General features: G+C 38.6%; 1 protein-coding gene across 1 annotated transcript in view; it reads left to right on the forward strand.

Annotated features, from left to right (window-relative positions):
- Positions 1–18,539, forward strand: part of LOC128639079 (sialic acid-binding Ig-like lectin 14) — a 298,418-nt gene that overhangs the window by 241,833 nt on the left and 38,046 nt on the right. The window contains exon 4 of the mRNA XM_053691230.1: positions 11,747–12,049. Within this exon, the coding sequence (XP_053547205.1) occupies positions 11,747–12,049 (303 nt within the window). The remainder of the gene's footprint in view (positions 1–11,746; positions 12,050–18,539) is intronic.

Consider the following 18,539-nt stretch of genomic DNA (forward strand, 5'->3'; position numbering starts at 1 on the left):
AGTCGGAAGTCCATCATCGGGATGAAGTCTTCTATCAAGCCGCATCTTCAATCTTCTTTCTTCCGGAGCGGAGCGGAGCCATCTTCTTCCCAGCGGACGCGGATCAAACCTCTTCAAGCGACGCCTACTAGCCGAATGACGGTTCCTTTAAGGGACGTCATCCAAGATGGCGTCCCTCGAATTCCGATTGGCTGATAGGATTCTATCAGCCAATCGGAATTAAGGTAGGAAAATTCTGATTGGCTGATGGAATCAGCCAATCAGAATCAAGTTCAATCCATTTGGCTGATCCAATCAGCCAATCAGATTAAGCTTGCATTCTATTGGCTGATCGGAACAGCCAATAGAATGCCAGCTCAATCTGACCATAAACTGTTAAGTTTACAAGCTATAAACCACATACCCCTTTGGAAAAGGGGTGGGGATAGAGAAAGTAAATTAAATTTAAGGGAAATATTTGGGATCTTTACCCTGAATACAACTATCCCCCAAGGTCTAAATTTTAGAAGAGATATTGATGTATGTGTATAAATTTCAATTATTTCCTCCATTATAAGGTTCAATTACCTGTATCTTTAACTATAATAGTGCTGGATATGAAGAAATATACGTGATAATTAAGGTTACCTAGTTTGATTAAATACACAGCACACTAACAGTTAATAGATAATATCAGCCAGCCAGATAGTATTCATTTAAGGCTATTAAGGTGACTACCGCCTAGATTTAGAGTTTTGCGGCCAAAGGGGTGCGTTAGCTACGCGTGCTTTTTTCTGGCCGCACCTTTTAACCCCTTAACGACAAGAGTCGTACAGGGTACGTCGCACACAACCTGGTCTTTAAAGACCAGCGACGTACCCTGTACGACTTTGGGGATTAAAGCGGCTGGAAGCGATCCTGATCGCTTCCAGCCGCTTTACAGTTATTGCAGTGATGCCTCGATATCGAGGCATCCTGCAATAACATTTTTCCCCCATCCGATGCAGAGAGAGCCACTCTGTGGCCCTCTCTGCACCGGCATCGATGGCCGCAATCGTTGGTGGGTGGGAGCTGACGTGGGAGGCGGGTGGGCGGCCATCGATGAAAGGCTGAAGAGAGAGGAGGGCGGGATCGCGGGCGGGGTTGTCGGGAGTGCGCACCGGAGCGCGCGCGTGCACGGGGGGCGGCGGGCGGGCGCGTGCACGGGGAGGGAGCGGGTGGGAACCGCTTCACTACGGAAAAAGACATTGTACAGAAGTGGCAGTAAGGGGGGATAAAATCCCTAATAAAAGTTAATCTAAGGGATCTGGGAGCGGGTGGGGGATTGGTGGGGGGGGGGAAGCTACACTACACTACAGAAAAAAGGAAAATAAATAAAAAAAATTAAAAAAAATACATTTTTATTTGCAAACTGGGTACTGGCAGACAGCTGCCAGTACCCAAGATGGCTCCCAGTAAGTTAGAGGTGGAGGGTAGAGAGCTGTTTGGGGGGGATCAGGGAGGTTGGGGGCTAAGGGGGGATCCTACACAGCTGCATATGTAAATATGCTATACAATTTTTTTTTTTTTTTTTTTAAATACACCTTTTATTTTAGTACTGGCAGACTTTCTGCCAGTACTTAAGATGGCGGGGGCAATTGTGGGGTGGGGGAGGGAAGGGAGCCGTTTGGGAGGGATCAGGGGGTGGGATGTGTCAGGTGGGAGGCTGATCTCTACGCTAAAGCTAAAATTAACCCTGCACGCTCCCTACAAATGACCTAATTAACCCCTGCACTGCTGGGCATAATACACGTGTGGTGCGCAGCAGCATTTAGCGGTCTTATAATTACCAAAAAGCAACGCCAAAGCCATATATGTCTGCTATTTCTGAACAAAGGGGATCCCAGAGAAGTATTTACAATCATTTATGCCATGCTTGCAAAAGTTGTTTGTAAATAATTTCAGTGAGAAACCTAAAATTGTGAAAAATTTTATGTTTTTTTTTATTTAATTGCATTTAGCGGTGAAATGGTAGCATGAAATATACCAAGATGGGCCTAGATCAATACTTGGGGTTGTCTACTACACTACACTAAAGCTAAAATTAACCCTAGACGCTCCCTACATGCTCCCTAATTAACCCCTTCACTGCTGGGCATAATACACGTGTGATGCGCAGTGGCATTTAGCGGCCTTCTAATTACCAAAAAGCAACGCCAAAGTCATATATGTCTGCTATTTCTGAACAAAGGGGATCCCAGAGAAGCATTTACAACCATTTATGCCATAATTGCACAAGTTGTTTGTAAATAATTTCAGTGAGGAACCTAAAGTTTGTGAAAATATTTGGGAAAAAGTGAACAATTTTTTTTATTTGATTGCATTTGGTGGTGAAATGGTGGCATGAAATATACCAAAATGGGCCTACATCAATACTTTGGGATGTCTTCTAAAAAAAAATATATACATGTAAAGGGATATTCAGGTATTCCTGAAAGATATCAGTGTTCCAATGTAACTAGCGCTAATTTTGAAAAAAAAGTGGTTTGGAAATAGCAAAGTGCTACTTGTATTTATGGTCCTATAACTTGCAAAAAAAGCAAAGAACATGTAAACATTGGGTATTTCTAAACTCAGGACAAAATTTAGAAACTATTTAGCATGGGTGTTTTTTGGTGGTTGTAGATGTGTAACAGATTGTGGGGGTCAAAGTTAGAAAAAGTGTGTTTTTTTCCATTTTTTCCTCATATTTTATCATTTTTTTAAAGTAAATGATAAGATATGATAAAAATAATGGTATCATTAGAAAGTCCATTTAATGGCGAGAAAAACGGTATATAATATGTGTGGGTACAGTAAATGAGTAAGAGGAAAATTACAGCTAAACACAAACACTGCAGAAATTTAAAAAAAGCCCTGGTCCTTCAGGGAAAGAAATTGAAAAATGGCCGTGTCCTTAAGGGGTTAAATACCGCTGGTATTTAGAGTTTACAGAATGGCTGGGTTTTCAGTGCGTTAGGCTCCAAAAAGGGAGCGTAGAGCATAATTTAATGCAACTGCAACTCTAGATACCAGCGGTGCTTACGGACGCGGCCAGCCTCAAAAACGTGCTCGTGCACGATTCCCCCATAGGAAACAATGGGGCTGTTTGAGCTGAAAAAAAACCTAACACCTGCAAAAAAGCCGCGTTCAGCTCCTAACGCAGCCCTATTGTTTCCTATGGGGAAACACTTCCTACGTCTGCACCTAACACTCTAACATGTACCCCGAGTCTAAACACCCCTAACCTTACACTTATTAACCCCTAATCTGCCGCCCCCGCTATCGCTGACCCCTGCATATTATTTTTAACCCCTAATCTGCCGCTCCGTACACCCCCGCCACCTACGTTATCCCTATGTACCCCTAATCTGCTGCCCTAACATCGCCGACCCCTATATTATATTTATTAACCCCTAATCTGCCGCCCCCAACGTCGCCTCCACCTAACTACACTTATTAACCCCTAATCTGCCGACTGGACCGCGCCGCTATTATAATAAAGTTATTAACCCCTAATCCGCCTCACTCCCGCCTCAATAACCCTATAATAAATAGTATTAACCCCTAATCTGCCCTCCCTAACATCGCCGACACCTAACTTCAAGTATTAACCCCTAATCTGCCGATCGGAGCTCACCGCTACTCTAATAAATGTTTTAACCCCTAAAGCTAATTCTAACCCTAACCCTAACACCCTCCTAAGTTAAATATAATTTTATTCTAACGAAATAAATTAACACTTATTAAATAACTTATTCCTATTTAAAGCTAAATACTTACCTGTAAAATAAACCCTAATATAGCTACAATATAAATTATAATTACATTGTAGCTATTTTTGGATTAATATTTATTTTACAGGCAACTTTGTAATTATTTTAACCAGGTACAATAGCTATTAAATAGTTAATAACTATTTAATAGTTACCTAGTTAAAATAATTACAAAATTACCTGTAAAATAAATCCTAACCTAAGTTACAATTAAACCTAACACTACACTATCAATAAATAAATAAAATACAATTCCTACAAATAAATACAATTAAATAAACTAACTAAAGTACAAAAAATAAAAAAGAACTAAGTTACAAAAAATAAAAAAATATTTACAAACATTAGAAATAAATTACAACAATTTTAAACTAATTACACCTACTCTAAGCCCCCTAATAAAATAACAAAGACCCCCAAAATAAAAAAATGCCCTACCCTATTCTAAATTACAAAAGTTCAAAGCTCTTTTACCTTACCAGCCCTTAAAAGGGCCCTTTGCGGGGCATGCCCCAAAGAATTCAGCTCTTTTGCCTGTAAAAAAAGAAAAAAATACAATACCCCCCCCCCAACATTACAACCCACCACCCACATACCCCTAATCTAATCCAAACCCCCTTAAATAAACCTAACACTAAGCCCCTGAAGATCTTCCTACCTTGTGTTCACCTCGCCGAGTTCACCGATCGGTCCAGAAGGGTCCGAAGTCTTGATCCAAGCCCAAGAGGGGGGCTGAAGAGTGACGTCCATCCTCGGGCTGAAGTCTGGATCCAAGCGGCGGCTGAAGAAATCCATCATCGGGATGAAGTTGGAAGTCCATCATCGGGATGAAGTCTTCTATCAAGCCGCATCTTCAATCTTCTTTCTTCCGGAGCGGAGCGGAGCCATCTTCTTCCCAGCGGACGCGGATCCAACCTCTTCAAGCGACGCCTACTAGCCGAATGACGGTTCCTTTAAGGGACGTCATCCAAGATGGCGTCCCTCGAATTCCGATTGGCTGATAGGATTCTATCAGCCAATCGGAATTAAGGTAGGAAAATTCTGATTGGCTGATGGAATCAGCCAATCAGAATCAAGTTCAATCCGATTGGCTGATCCAATCAGCCAATCAGATTGAGCTTGCATTCTATTGGCTGATCGGAACAGCCAATAGAATGCCAGCTCAATCTGATTGGCTGATTGGATCAGCCAATGGGATTGAACTTGATTCTGATTGGCTGATTCCATCAGCCAATCAGAATTTTCCTACCTTAATTCCGATTGGCTGATAGAATCCTATCAGCCAATCGGAATTCAAGGAACGCCATCTTGGATTACGTCCCTTAAAGGAACCGTCTTTCGGCTAGTAGGCGTCGCTTGAAGAGGTTGGATCCGCGTCCGCTGGGAAGAAGATGGCTCCGCTCCGGAAGAAAGAAGATTGAAGATGCGGCTTGATAGAAGACTTCATCCCGATGATGGACTTCCGACTTCATCCCGATGATGGATTTCTTCAGCCGCCGCTTGGATCCAGACTTCAGCCCGAGGATGGACGTCACTCTTCAGCCCCCCGCTTGGGCTTGGATCAAGACTTCGGACCCTTCTGGACCGATCGGTGAACCCGGCGAGGTGAACACAAGGTAGGAAGATCTTCAGGGGCTTAGTGTTAGGTTTATTTAAGGGGGGTTTGGGTTAGATTAGGGGTATGTGGGTGGTGGGTTGTAATGTTGTGGGGGGGGGTATTGTATTTTTGTTTTTTACAGGCAAAAGAGCTGAATTCTTTGGGGCATGCCCCGCAAAGGGCCCTTTTAAGGGCTGGTAAGGTAAAAGAGCTTTGAACTTTTGTAATTTAGAATAGGGTAGGGCATTTTTTTATTTTGGGGGTCTTTGTTATTTTATTAGGGGATTAGAGTAGGTGTAATTAGTTTAAAATTGTTGTAATTTATTTCTAATGTTTGTAAATATTTTTTTATTTTTTGTAACTTAGTTCTTTTTTATTTTTTGTACTTTAGTTAGTTTATTTAATTGTATTTATTTGTAGGAATTGTATTTTATTTATTTATTGATAGTGTAGTGTTAGGTTTAATTGTAGATAATTGTAGGTATTTTATTTGATTAATTTATTGATAGTGTAGTGTTAAGTTTAATTGTAACTTAGGTTAGGATTTATTTTACAGGTAATTTTGTAATTATTTTAACTAGGTAACTATTAAATAGTTATTAACTATTTAATAGCTATTGTACCTAGTTAAAATAATTACAAAGTTGCCTGTAAAATAAATATTAATCCTAAAATAGCTACAATGTAATTATAATTTATATTGTAGCTATATTAGGGTTTATTTTACAGGTAAGTAGTTAGCTTTAAATAGGAATAAGTTATTTAATAAGAGTTAATTTATTTCGTTAGAATAAAATTATATTTAACTTAGGGGGGTGTTAGGGTTAGGGTTAGAATTAGCTTTAGGGGTTAAAACATTTATTAGAGTAGTGGTGAGCTCTGGTCGGCAGATTAGGGGTTAATACTTGAAGTTAGGTGTCGGCGATGTTAGGGAGGGCAGATTAGGGGTTAATACTATTTCTTATAGGGTTATTGAGGCGGGAGTGAGGCGGATTAGGGGTTAATAACTTTATTATAGTAGCGGTGCGGTCCGCTCGGCAGATTAGGGGTTAATAAATGTAGGCAGGTGGAGGCGACGTTGAGGGGGGCAGATTAGAGGTTAATAAATATAATATAGGGGTCGGCGGTGTTAGGGGCAGCAGATTAGGGGTACATAAGGATAACGTAGGTGGCGGCGCTTTGCAGTCGGCAGATTAGGGGTTAATTATTGTAGGTAGCTGGCAGCGACGTTGTGGGGGACAGGTTAGGGGTTAATAAATATAATATAGGGGTCGGCGGTGTTAGGCGCAGCCTATTAGGGGTACATAAGGATAACGTAGGTGGCGGTCGGCAGATTAGGGGTTAAAAAATTTTAATAGAGTGGCGGCGATGTGGGGGGACCTTGGTTTAGGGGTACATAGGTAGTTTATGGGTGTTAGTGTACTTTAGAGCACAGTAGTTAAGAGCTTTATGAACCGGCGTTAGCCCAGAAAGCTCTTAACTACTGACTTTTTTCTGCGGCTGGAGTTTGGTCGTTAGATTTCTAACGCTCACTCCAGCCACGACTCTAAATACCGGCGTTAGAAAGATCCCATTGAAAAGATAGGATACTCAATTGACGTAAGGGGATCTGCGGTATGGAAAAGTCGCGGCTGGAAAGTGAGCATTAGACCCTTTCCTGACTGACTCCAAATACCAGAGGGCGGTAAAAACCAGCGTTAGGACCCTCTAACGCTGGTTTTCACGGCTACCGCCCAACTCTAAATCTAGGCGTACGTTAATATATCTATGTATCTTTAAGAGAAATGCCTATTTAAGGTGAAGTGATTGGGTTAACCTGTGAGCAGTGAACAAGTGCCAGAAGGCACGAAACATGTCTGCTGCAGTCTAACCCAGCAGTCTTCTTGCCTGTTTGTTACGGAGGTTGCTATCTATGTACTGACTGTGTATATTCATGTTTTTACTGTGGATTACTGAATAAAGAAGCGTTTTATGGAAACTCTTGACTCCTGGAACATCATTTTATATATAGGGTTAACTGCCTGTGGCTCTGGTGACATCACATCACAACATGACATCACATCACAACATGACATCACATGACATCACATCACAACATCATCTCTCTCTCTCTCTCTATATATATATATATATATATATATATATATATATATATATATATATATATATATATATATATATATATATATATATATATATATATTGGTACATATTGACATGATAGCATCACGCAGTTGCTGCAGATTTGTCGGCTGCACATCAATGATGCGAATCTCCCGTTCCACCACATTCCAAAGGTGGTCTATTGGATTGAGATCAGGTGACTGTAGAGGCCATTGGATTACAGTGAACTCATTGTCATGTTCAAGAAACCAGTTTGAGATGATTTGAGCTATGAGCCAAGGAGCATTGTCCTGCTGGAAGTAGCCATCAGAAGATGGGTACACTGTAGTCAGAAAGGGATGGACGTAGGCCGTGTCATTTAAACAATGCTAAATTGGTAGTAAGGGGCCCAAAGTGTGCCAAGAAAATACCCCCTACACCATTACACACCATGAACTGTTGATATAAGACAGGATGGATCCATGCTTTCATGTTGTTTACGCCAAATTCTGACCCTACCATTTGAATGTCGCAGCTGAAAGGGCTTTTAACAGATACCTTTGTACCTCTAATTCAAAAGACTCCGAACATCAATTTGTACATCTCATTTTTCAATAAACATTTGTGATTTGAATGTATCTTTGACGTGAGTGGTGGAGCTTTTCTCTTTATCCAACATTTTAGAAAACATTTCCTACTAATCAAAATGATTAAACTAAGTGTATAATCAAAGTGTTTAGAATTTGATCCCCAGTGCAAAAAAAAATAAAAAAATACACATTTAGGATATATTGTAATATGTATTTTTAGTATCTTATTCATCCAGAATTGTAATTTACTCCAAAATTTTCAGTTTAGTCTAAGACAAACATCCCAACATCTGGGGGAATTTTGGTGATGAAAGGGAGGTGTCTGTGTGGTCTGAGTTAGATAGAATCTATATGGGTATGGATGGGGCAATTTGTGGTGGGGTTTGGGCACTTCCAAATTTCTGATAACGAAAATGAAACATAAATAAAGGATGTTGGACTGTAAGATTCAGTTTTTAGTTTAGGATGGCCCAAATTGCAGGAAGACTGAGCTCTAGTAAAAGGTGCTAATAATAATGATATCTCAGAGTTTCAGCGGTACTGAAGTACATGCTAATTCAAAAGTATGATCATTATAAGCACGTCCACGCATACAACTTGTAAAGCTTTTAATCATTTTGCTGCTGACCAGGGGAGGCAGCTATATAATTATTTCCCTGTATTCTCTAAAGTTAAAGGGACAGTAAACATCTTGTAATTACAAGACCTTTATGTAGTCTTCCTACAGAATAACATATCTATCAAGTCTAAACAAGTCAAAAAAGTCTAAAATTGTTTGATATAGCCACTACCCTCCTCGCAACCTGCACTTCACTGCTTTGAACAATGTGTCCAAAGCATAGTGCAGGCTACTTCCACTAGCACACCTCACTAACTCCCCATGAACACCTATATCTACGTCACGGCTAAGATACACTCCTCCTGCTCCTCCTTGCTACCTCCCACCGACCACATTCACATAGGTCACAGCTAACCTACACTCCCCCCTGCACTGCCCAGCTAACTTCCACTGAGAGGGGAGTGGTTGGGGGATTTATGGGGTCCTCCTTTTTAATTTAAAGCTGGATGTTGTTTACATACATACCCATTAAATTAACTTCTTGTCAAACAGTGGGAGCGGTCTAATGAATGTTTATAATTGAAATAGATGCTCCAAACTTTGTATCTATGCTGCTAGTTTTAAAACAATAACTAATAGATATCATAGATTGGCTAAATTAGGGGAAATTATTAGTACACAAACTGCAGTGATATGCGTTGAGGACATGTTTACACAAGAGGCAAATAATACTCATAGTTTGATCATTATAGAAAGCGACAGACTATTAGCTGAATCAGCGCTACCACAACTATTCAGTAATATTAACTACAAAAAGCTGAATACACTACAATGTAGCAAACTACAATTGTGGTCCAACAATAATATTAACTGTAAATATTCTAACTATTGCACTTTTAACTGCACAACTGCTACCAGGCTGAATTTAAAGTGATAGTCTATTTATTTAAATGTTATTGTGGCGGCTAAAGTGAAATTGCTATACTTTGGTATGTTGCCACTATGGTATTCAAACATATATTGCTACTATGATTTTAAACATTACACTTTAGTAAGATATCATTGCAACTAATGTAACAACTTATTTAAATACATCAGTAGCAGACTACCATCTCAACCGCTATAACGGAGGCCTCACAATATTTTTCTGTTAAATAGAGTATAATAGTAATACTGTGTCTGATTGCCATTATAGTTTGACAACATTTTACTGCTAGTATTTTTCTAATATACTTTGCCAAGAACTTTCACCAATTTCAGTGCAGTAGTGTTTTTACATACAGTTATTCTCACCACAATACAACACTGAGGACAACATTATTACAATAATGATATCCTTTCACTTAGTCTCAGTGATTTCATCTGTTGTTTTGATGCACCTACCCTCTCACCGCAAATACTAGGTATCTCATTTCTCAGCATTATGATTATATTCTAGAACAATCAGATGCCACTTAGGAATGACCTCAGACTAATCCCACCAGTATTATCTTTGATACATTACAGAGTAATTCAAATTAATCACTTGAGTCCCTTTAGTATAGTATACTGTATAGAGGGTATGATATTTAGACATCTGACATTCCAGATGGACAACAAGTATTGTAACTATTAGTACAATGGGTTATGTATTAGTCCAAAGACTTTATGAAATCAGAGGATGCAAATAGTGCAAGTATAACGATTCACAAACAACATCCTTAATATTTCATTCTATTAATCTTCTTTTTCCCATTTTTATTTTTATGTTCAAATAAAAGTTAGATTTTATTAGTCTGTTACTAAATTTAGCCACCAATCAGCAAGCACTACCCAGGTGCTGACTATTTAAATATTTATTATTGATTAGTTTTAGTGTGCTATTGTGGGGCACTTCAGTTTAGGGGTATTAGGATTAGCAGCAGTTATATTCAAGGGATCCCTTTACTGTACATCGCCAATATGGTTGGCGATGCTGGGTGTTGCCTAAGCCAGCATCGCAGACAAATGGCATGTGTATTAAATGCACCTTAGCGATGCGGCTATGTTGGCCGCTTGGAGTATTCCAACAAGCTAGCACAACATAGTGGCATATCCCTTGGAATATATCGCCGTGTTGTAGCATTTTCGAGGGGCCAAAATGAGCTTGAGTCTGTAGACAACAAGGCTATGGTCATAATGTCAGTAAAAAGTACATTGCTGTGCAGTTGTTATCAGTTAAAGCAAATAAGGAACAGATATGTATCAAAGTTGTTGCCTTACAGCAGGGTGCATGTCTGAGATGTAGAAAATCATCAACCTTCAGGGCTTAAAGGGATACTAAACCCAATTTTTTTATTTATTTTTTTATGATTCAGATAGAGCATGCAATTTTAAGCAACGTTCTAATTTGCTCCTATTATCAATTTTCTTCATTTTCTTGGTATCTTTATTTGAAAAAAACAGGAATGTAAGCTTAGGAGCCAGACTATTTTTGGTTCAGAACCGTTTATAACACTTGGTTTTTGGTGGCTACATTTACCCACCAATCAAGCGCTACCTAGGTGCTGAACCTAAAATGGGCTGACTCATAAGCTTTCATTCCTGCTTTTCAAATAAAGATACCAAAAGAATAAAAAAAATTGCTAAAAAAAATTAACTAGAAAGTTGTTTATAATTACATAATCTATCCGAATAATGAAGAAAAAAAATGGGGTTAGTATCCCTTTAATTATAATAAAGAGGCAAATAAATAATGAATGAATGTATGTCACAAAGATGTTTCTCTGCACATAAAACTTCAAGGTGTTTATAGTCTTTTAATCTCAGAACAATCAATTAAGCTCAATATCTTTAGTTAGTTACAACTTGGTACTATACATTTATGATTCGTATTTAGCTACATTTATCTTGTGCATTCAATCCTACACATTTATAATTATTGTACTTAGACACCATACTATATAATGCAGTATGTTATGTATCACTGCATCAGAAGCAAGTTGATGGTCTGTGAAGATTTTGTTTTGAGACAAATAACTTCTAGGTACTCCTTAAAATTTCACTTAGTAGTAATAGAGTTAGAAAATGTTTTTTATTGGTTTATTATTTATATTTCTACAATTATCACCTAATACCATATTTTTTTTGCATCCCCTCCCTCTAGAGCTTACAGATAAACCTCAAATATCCTCTGATGAAACCCTGATTGCTAGTAAAGAGGTGACACTGACATGTACAGCTCCAGGGAGATGTGCTGGGACTGCCCCAATCATCACATGGGAAGGAAATTTAAGTAACAGAACAGTCGCTTATAACATGACGTATACAGATGGTAACAGCACCTACTACTCAAACATAACATTCACTCCTTCATATAAAGATAACTCTACATCTCTTAAATGTAAAGTCACCTACCAATCCCCTGGATTCCCGACCACCAGCGATAAAATGACTCTAAATGTTGAATGTAAGTGATGATAACCAACATATAATTCATTTCTGATACTTCATTTTATAAATGTATATTTCAGAAGGCAGCGTTACTAAAAGCAAACATCTAGCACTGGAAAACATTAAATGATAGGAGAAATATGCATACAGATATTTAAATTATTTTATTTCAATCTATAAGCAATCCAATATTTATTTAAATGGATTCTGGTATCAGAATCAATAAATTTATTTAATTCAGCATTTTTCTATTTAAAAATTAAAGAAGTTAATTTCATTTTAGAGTGTTACACTGGCCATTTGTCCAAAACGCTTAATAAAACTTAATAGCTGTTTGTCAAATTAGATTTAGAGTTTCATCATTATTAAAGGGACAGTAAAGTCAAAATAAACTTTCATAATTTCTAAACAACTTTCCAATTTACTTCTATTATCTAATTTGTTTCATTCTCTTGGTAACCTTTGTTGAACAACATACCTAGGTAGGCTCAGAAGCAGCAGTGGTTTACTAAAATCTAGCTAATAATTAATGTCTGCATATATAGGCCTCTTATCATTGGTTCACCCAGGGCTAGACAACAAGTGGAGCTCTATTTATGACTATTTATAGATACATATTTCTACATATATCTGATGGGACATTGGAACAATAAATATCTAAACCTATATTATATTATATATATATATATATATATATATATATACACACACACAGTATATACATAAACAGTCACACACAGTATTTTGAGATACATATATATATATATATATATATATATGTATAAATATACACCTTTGAGACCTTATAACTTTTTATTGCAATTTATTTTAATATAATTTATATCAGACAGTGTTATTATGAGCGTAACTGAACTTTTTAATGTATTTTTGATGGGTTTTTTTGTGCAACTTTTCATTCAAACATAACAGTTAACCAGAGCTCTGAGGTTGAGCTAGCCTGACGGGCGTTACATTAAACTGCGCTCGAGCGAACACATTTACATTTAGCTTGTAATATGCGTGCTACTTCTGATGCTCATAAACGGCTGCGATAAACACGTTAACGCTCGTGTGCAACTGTTAACATGCCATTAGTAATCTGCCCCCCAATATTTTTAACTATCTCCCAGTAGTACATTGCTGCTCCTATGTCTTCTCTTCAATAAAGGATTCAAAGAGAATAAAACTAATTTGATAATAGAAGTACATTGGAAAGCTGATAAAAACTTGTGCATGTTTAATTTTATCTTTACTGTCCCTTTAACTTTTTAGCAGGTATTAACATAAATCCTATAAAAACACCCAGTTAAAACAAACATTTTTCTTTTTTTTTTTAATTTCTTTTCAAACATAAGTCTAAAACCTATATGCACTTCTACTAATACTGACCACAGTATATCTACAACACATATTTGTAGACAACGGAGGGCTATCAGTGCATTTTTATCAGCTCTTCACTAGAGGTTTGGTAATGTATTGGTAATTCACAGCCCCATTCTCCTGACTTATTTGATATATATATATATATATATAGGCATCCAACAAGAAAAGCACTCACCGGGTCTTATACAGCAAAAAATCTTTTTAATATGTGACGTTTCGGGGTTGCCCCCGTCCTCAGACAACAGTTACAGGTATATACATTTACTCACCTTATATACACAAACAAACCCGCTCCCAAGTGTGATCCCGCCGGCGGCGTACCGGAAGTAAGCTGCCGCGCGTAGAGCCCTACGTCACCGGTTGCCATAGCAACCAGGACGCCACCCGGCGGAATCCTAGTTAAAAAATTGGAAACATAAAAAGTGCATTATACAGAATGGCTGTAGGAATAGATATCTGCTAGCAAAACAATCTGTCATGATAAGGGTCTCAGACATCCTGCTAGTCTTAAATACCAAAAACGGGGAAATAATTTTTACTTTATCCTAACACCGTAACTAACAGCAGGAGCTATATGGATTACTCAATATGTATTCTATTAGGGCTTCTAGCCACTAAGTCTACAGCAAAACAAACTATATGAGTCCATGCATCTAGGTTCAGAAAAAACAAAGCATAAATAAATATAGAAAACAAAAAATACCAAGTAAGCCATAAACAATATATAGAATTAAATAAAGAGACAAACCAAAGAAAGTGAAAAAAATAATAAATAAAACAAAAACAAAAAACGAAAACAAATAAAATAATAAGAAATATATAAAGATATAAAAGCAAACCTAAAAAAGCAAACATAAAAAGAAGAAAAAAGAAAAAAAGGAGAAGAACCAAGAGACATGTAACAAGAGGGTATCAGAAAGAGGTATCCTACAAAAAGCAATGCCAATCTAAGTTGACATTCAGGCCCCTGGGGGTCATGGTGCCCAGATTGTAAATCCATTTGGATTCACGCTGTAGTAGTATTCTACCCCTGTCACCCCCTCTAGTAAGAGGGGGCACATGATCAATGATAATATATTTTAGATCAGCAACTGAATGTTTCAATAGGGCAAAATGCCTGGCCACTGGTTGGTCAGAGTCACCACGATCAATAGCTGCTCTTATTGCTGATCTGTGGTTGGCCATTCTTGTACGAAGGTCGTCCACAGTTTTTCCCACATAGAACAAACCGCATACACAGTGTAACAAATACACTATGTATTTGGTTGTACATGTGACCCGATGTCTGATGCTGTAAGTCCTATTTTTGTAGGGATGTCTGAACACTTTACCAGTTGTTAATCCATTGCATGTTGTACATCTTAAACAGCGGTAACAGCCAGGTTTAGATTGCAACCAGGTCTCTTTCATATAACTCCCCCTGGGATCTGTCTTGACAAGTTGGTCTCTTAAAGACCTCGCTCTCCGATATCCCATTCTAGGTGGTGCTGTCCCCTCAAACGGTAGATCCGGGTATGAAGATATAAGAGACCAGTGTTTGCGTATACTCTCAGCTATGGCTGGTTTGTCAACATCAAATGTTGTGGAGAACGTCATTCTATTATCTTCCAAAGATGTTTCCTTGTAAATCAGTAGATCCTCCTGTTGTAGCTTCAATGTATCCATCTTCTGTATTATTAGATCTTGTTTATTGTACCCCCTCTGGATGAAACGTGATTCCATAGTATGCATTTGTTGTTCCCGAAGATCAGCTATGGTATTCTTCCTTGCTGTTCTCTTGAATTGCGATAGAGGAAGAGCACGTTTGAGGGCTGGAGGGTGGCAGCTATGGGCATGTAGTAAAGAATTACGGTCTGTTTCTTTTGTGTATAGTGTCGTGCACAGTCGACCTTCTTTCTTGAAAATTCTCAGGTCCAAAAAATCCACACTCGAGTTGTTGTACGTCAGTTTGAATTTAATATTTGGATGTGCTGCATTGACACTTGTAAACCATAATAATAAATCTTCCTCTGTACCATGCCATATCAGGAAGAGGTCATCTATATATCTTTTATAATGGGAAATTCTGTCATCCTGGAATAATGTTGTTCCTTTCGTTTCGAATTCTGCCATGAACAGGTTGGCATATGTGGGTGCCACATTTGACCCCATGGCGGTCCCCGCAATTTGCAGGTAAAATTCTTTCTCGAAACGAAAGTAATTCATCTCCAAGCATGCTGATAAGAGTTCCTGGATTGCATCAACAGGTGGACCCACATATGGGTATTTGGCCAATTGTCTACATACTGCCGCTATCCCCTCATTGTGAGGTATTATTGTATACAAGCTGGTCACGTCCATAGTGACCAGCAAGGTATCCCCTTGTATATCAGTAATGGTGCTGAGTATTCTTATCATTGCACTTGAGTCCAGGAGGAAAGAATCCATACTCCTAACCAATGGTTGGAGTATATTGTCCAAATAGATAGCAATTGGCTGAAGCAGTGAGCCTATAGCCGAGACTATAGGTCTCCCTGGGGGGGTTTTCATATCCTTGTGGATCTTTGGTAGAGTATAGATTACAGGTACTCTTGGATGTTGTACTGTCATAAAGCCCAGAGAGTCACCATCTATATAGCTAGTCTCATGCAAGTGTTGAAGCATGTTGTCAAGTTTTCTCTTATATATACTTGTGGGATCACCTCTGAGTTTTGTGTAGGTATCTTTATCCATCAATTGTCGCATAATTTCAGCCCTGTAATCAATATAGTTTTGAACGACAATGGCACCCCCTTTGTCCGCTTCCCTTAGAATTATGGAAGTGTTGTTTTGTAGGTCAATGAGGGCGCTTCTTTCGTCTTTGGTCAGATTGTGTCTATACTGACTCCTTCTTTGATGTGGCCTTAGAGTATCCTGTTGTACCATCCTGGAAAAGGTTCTTATAGAAGGGTTATAGCTTGTAGGGTCAAATTTACTTTTCTCTTTGAATATCTTTTTCGGTTGTTCTTGATAATCCTTGAAGTATTCTTTCAGTCTCAAATTCCTTGAGAACTTCTGGATATCTATAAATAGTCCAAAGTCATCACACTTGACAGTTGGTATAAATGACAAGCCCTTATTTAAAACCCTTCTCTCATTCTCGGTTAGTACATGATTACTTAGATTGACAACTAGGTCCTCCTTGGCCGGCCTCTCCTGGGGGGTCTGGGTGGTAGACTTGAACCCCCCCCGCCTTGTGTGGTTCCTCGTCCTTCCCCGTTTTTTGATCTAGTTGTCATACCACTTCTGTAGTCATTATGCATCTGTGTAGTGGTACCGGTCGTCGTATTGCCATCAGAGTCAGTGCTATTGCCTGAGCTGTCCACTGTGTCCATAGGTCTTCTTCTATTGTATCTGTGGCGCCATTGTCTATTTGTGCGATATTGTGCTCTTTCTTCGGGACCCAATTGCCATCTATAGACACTCTTATTTTTATAGTCGTTAGTCACGTCTTCTAGTTTGCGATTTTTGAATGTAATCAGCTCGTCCTCATACTTTTTTACATCCTCTTTTAATTTGCCAAGCCAATTTTGTTCCCTCTCAGCTTCCAATACCGGCAGATATTGGTCCTCATATTTGGATATTTCTATCTTGCTTACTTCCAGAAGCCTGGAAACCTCCTGTATTACGAGTAATATCAGGTCTAGGGAGCACTTATTGAGTATATTACACCATTTAATGCAAAAATCAGGATTGTTCCTGCCTATCGTTGGGACATTCCTGATGCGGAAGCCCCTAGGAATGAATTTCTTACGGTGATACTCAGATAAGTATGCTCCATGTAATGCATAGTCAATATCTTTTTTCTTCATTTTGGCCAGTTTCTCATAAACATTTTTTGTTTGTTCTATGATGGCCCTCTGGGGTATTGCTGCAAAACGTATGCGAGATGCATCTTCTTCAGTAAAAAAGAATTCTTCTGCACCTTTTATTTCTTCCCCCAGATTCAATTCCTGTGTTGTTTCAATCCCCTCAGCCATAATGTAACAAAAAATCTTCAATTATTGGTCAATGCACAGTGTCCATAAAAACAAAGAAAATATGAAAATCCTCAGGAGTCACAGTCTGTATCTCAATATCAGCCGGGTGCTAATACAATAATAATACAATATCCCAAGAGGTAGCAGCACTCACGGTAACACAGTCCTTTATTTAGCCTGCCCGGGGTGCTTTAAAATAACAATATAGGCATCCAACAAGAAAAGCACTCACCGGGTCTTATACAGCAAAAAATCTTTTTAATATGTGACGTTTCGGGGTTGCCCCCGTCCTCAGACAACAGTTACAGGTATATACATTTACTCACCTTATATACACAAACAAACCCGCTCCCAAGTGTGATCCCGCCGGCGGCGTACCGGAAGTAAGCTGCCGCGCGTAGAGCCCTACGTCACCGGTTGCCATAGCAACCAGGACGCCACCCGGCGGAATCCTAGTTAAAAAATTGGAAACATAAAAAGTGCATTATACAGAATGGCTGTAGGAATAGATATCTGCTAGCAAAACAATCTGTCATGATAAGGGTCTCAGACATCCTGCTAGTCTTAAATACCAAAAACGGGGAAATAATTTTTACTTTATCCTAACACCGTAACTAACAGCAGGAGCTATATGGATTACTCAATATGTATTCTATTAGGGCTTCTAGCCACTAAGTCTACAGCAAAACAAACTATATGAGTCCATGCATCTAGGTTCAGAAAAAACAAAGCATAAATAAATAAATATAGAAAACAAAAAATACCAAGTAAGCCATAAACAATATATAGAATTAAATATATATATATATATATAAGTCGCCAGCCACAAAGCTCCTGCTGCATAAAATTAGACGGCTCAAGTGCTGTTGCAGCCTCCAAATAGGAACAGCCATTACTTTCTATGGTAACCACTATAACACAATAGTAATAGCATCTTAAAGGGACATGAAATCCAAATTTTCAGAGGTCATGCAACTGCTGCCTTGTAACTTCCCTGCCACCTCTGAGGTTGTAAAGATAAATCACTTTGAACTCCCTTTTTTTCTGAACTCACTTTTTTTTGATGATTATCCAATCATCCGAAAGCAGGGATCCGCACTGCACAAGCAAATACTTGTGCAATAG

Source organism: Bombina bombina, chromosome 8 (assembly GCF_027579735.1).
Source record: "Bombina bombina isolate aBomBom1 chromosome 8, aBomBom1.pri, whole genome shotgun sequence".
In the NCBI taxonomy this organism is placed as follows: domain Eukaryota; kingdom Metazoa; phylum Chordata; class Amphibia; order Anura; family Bombinatoridae; genus Bombina; species Bombina bombina.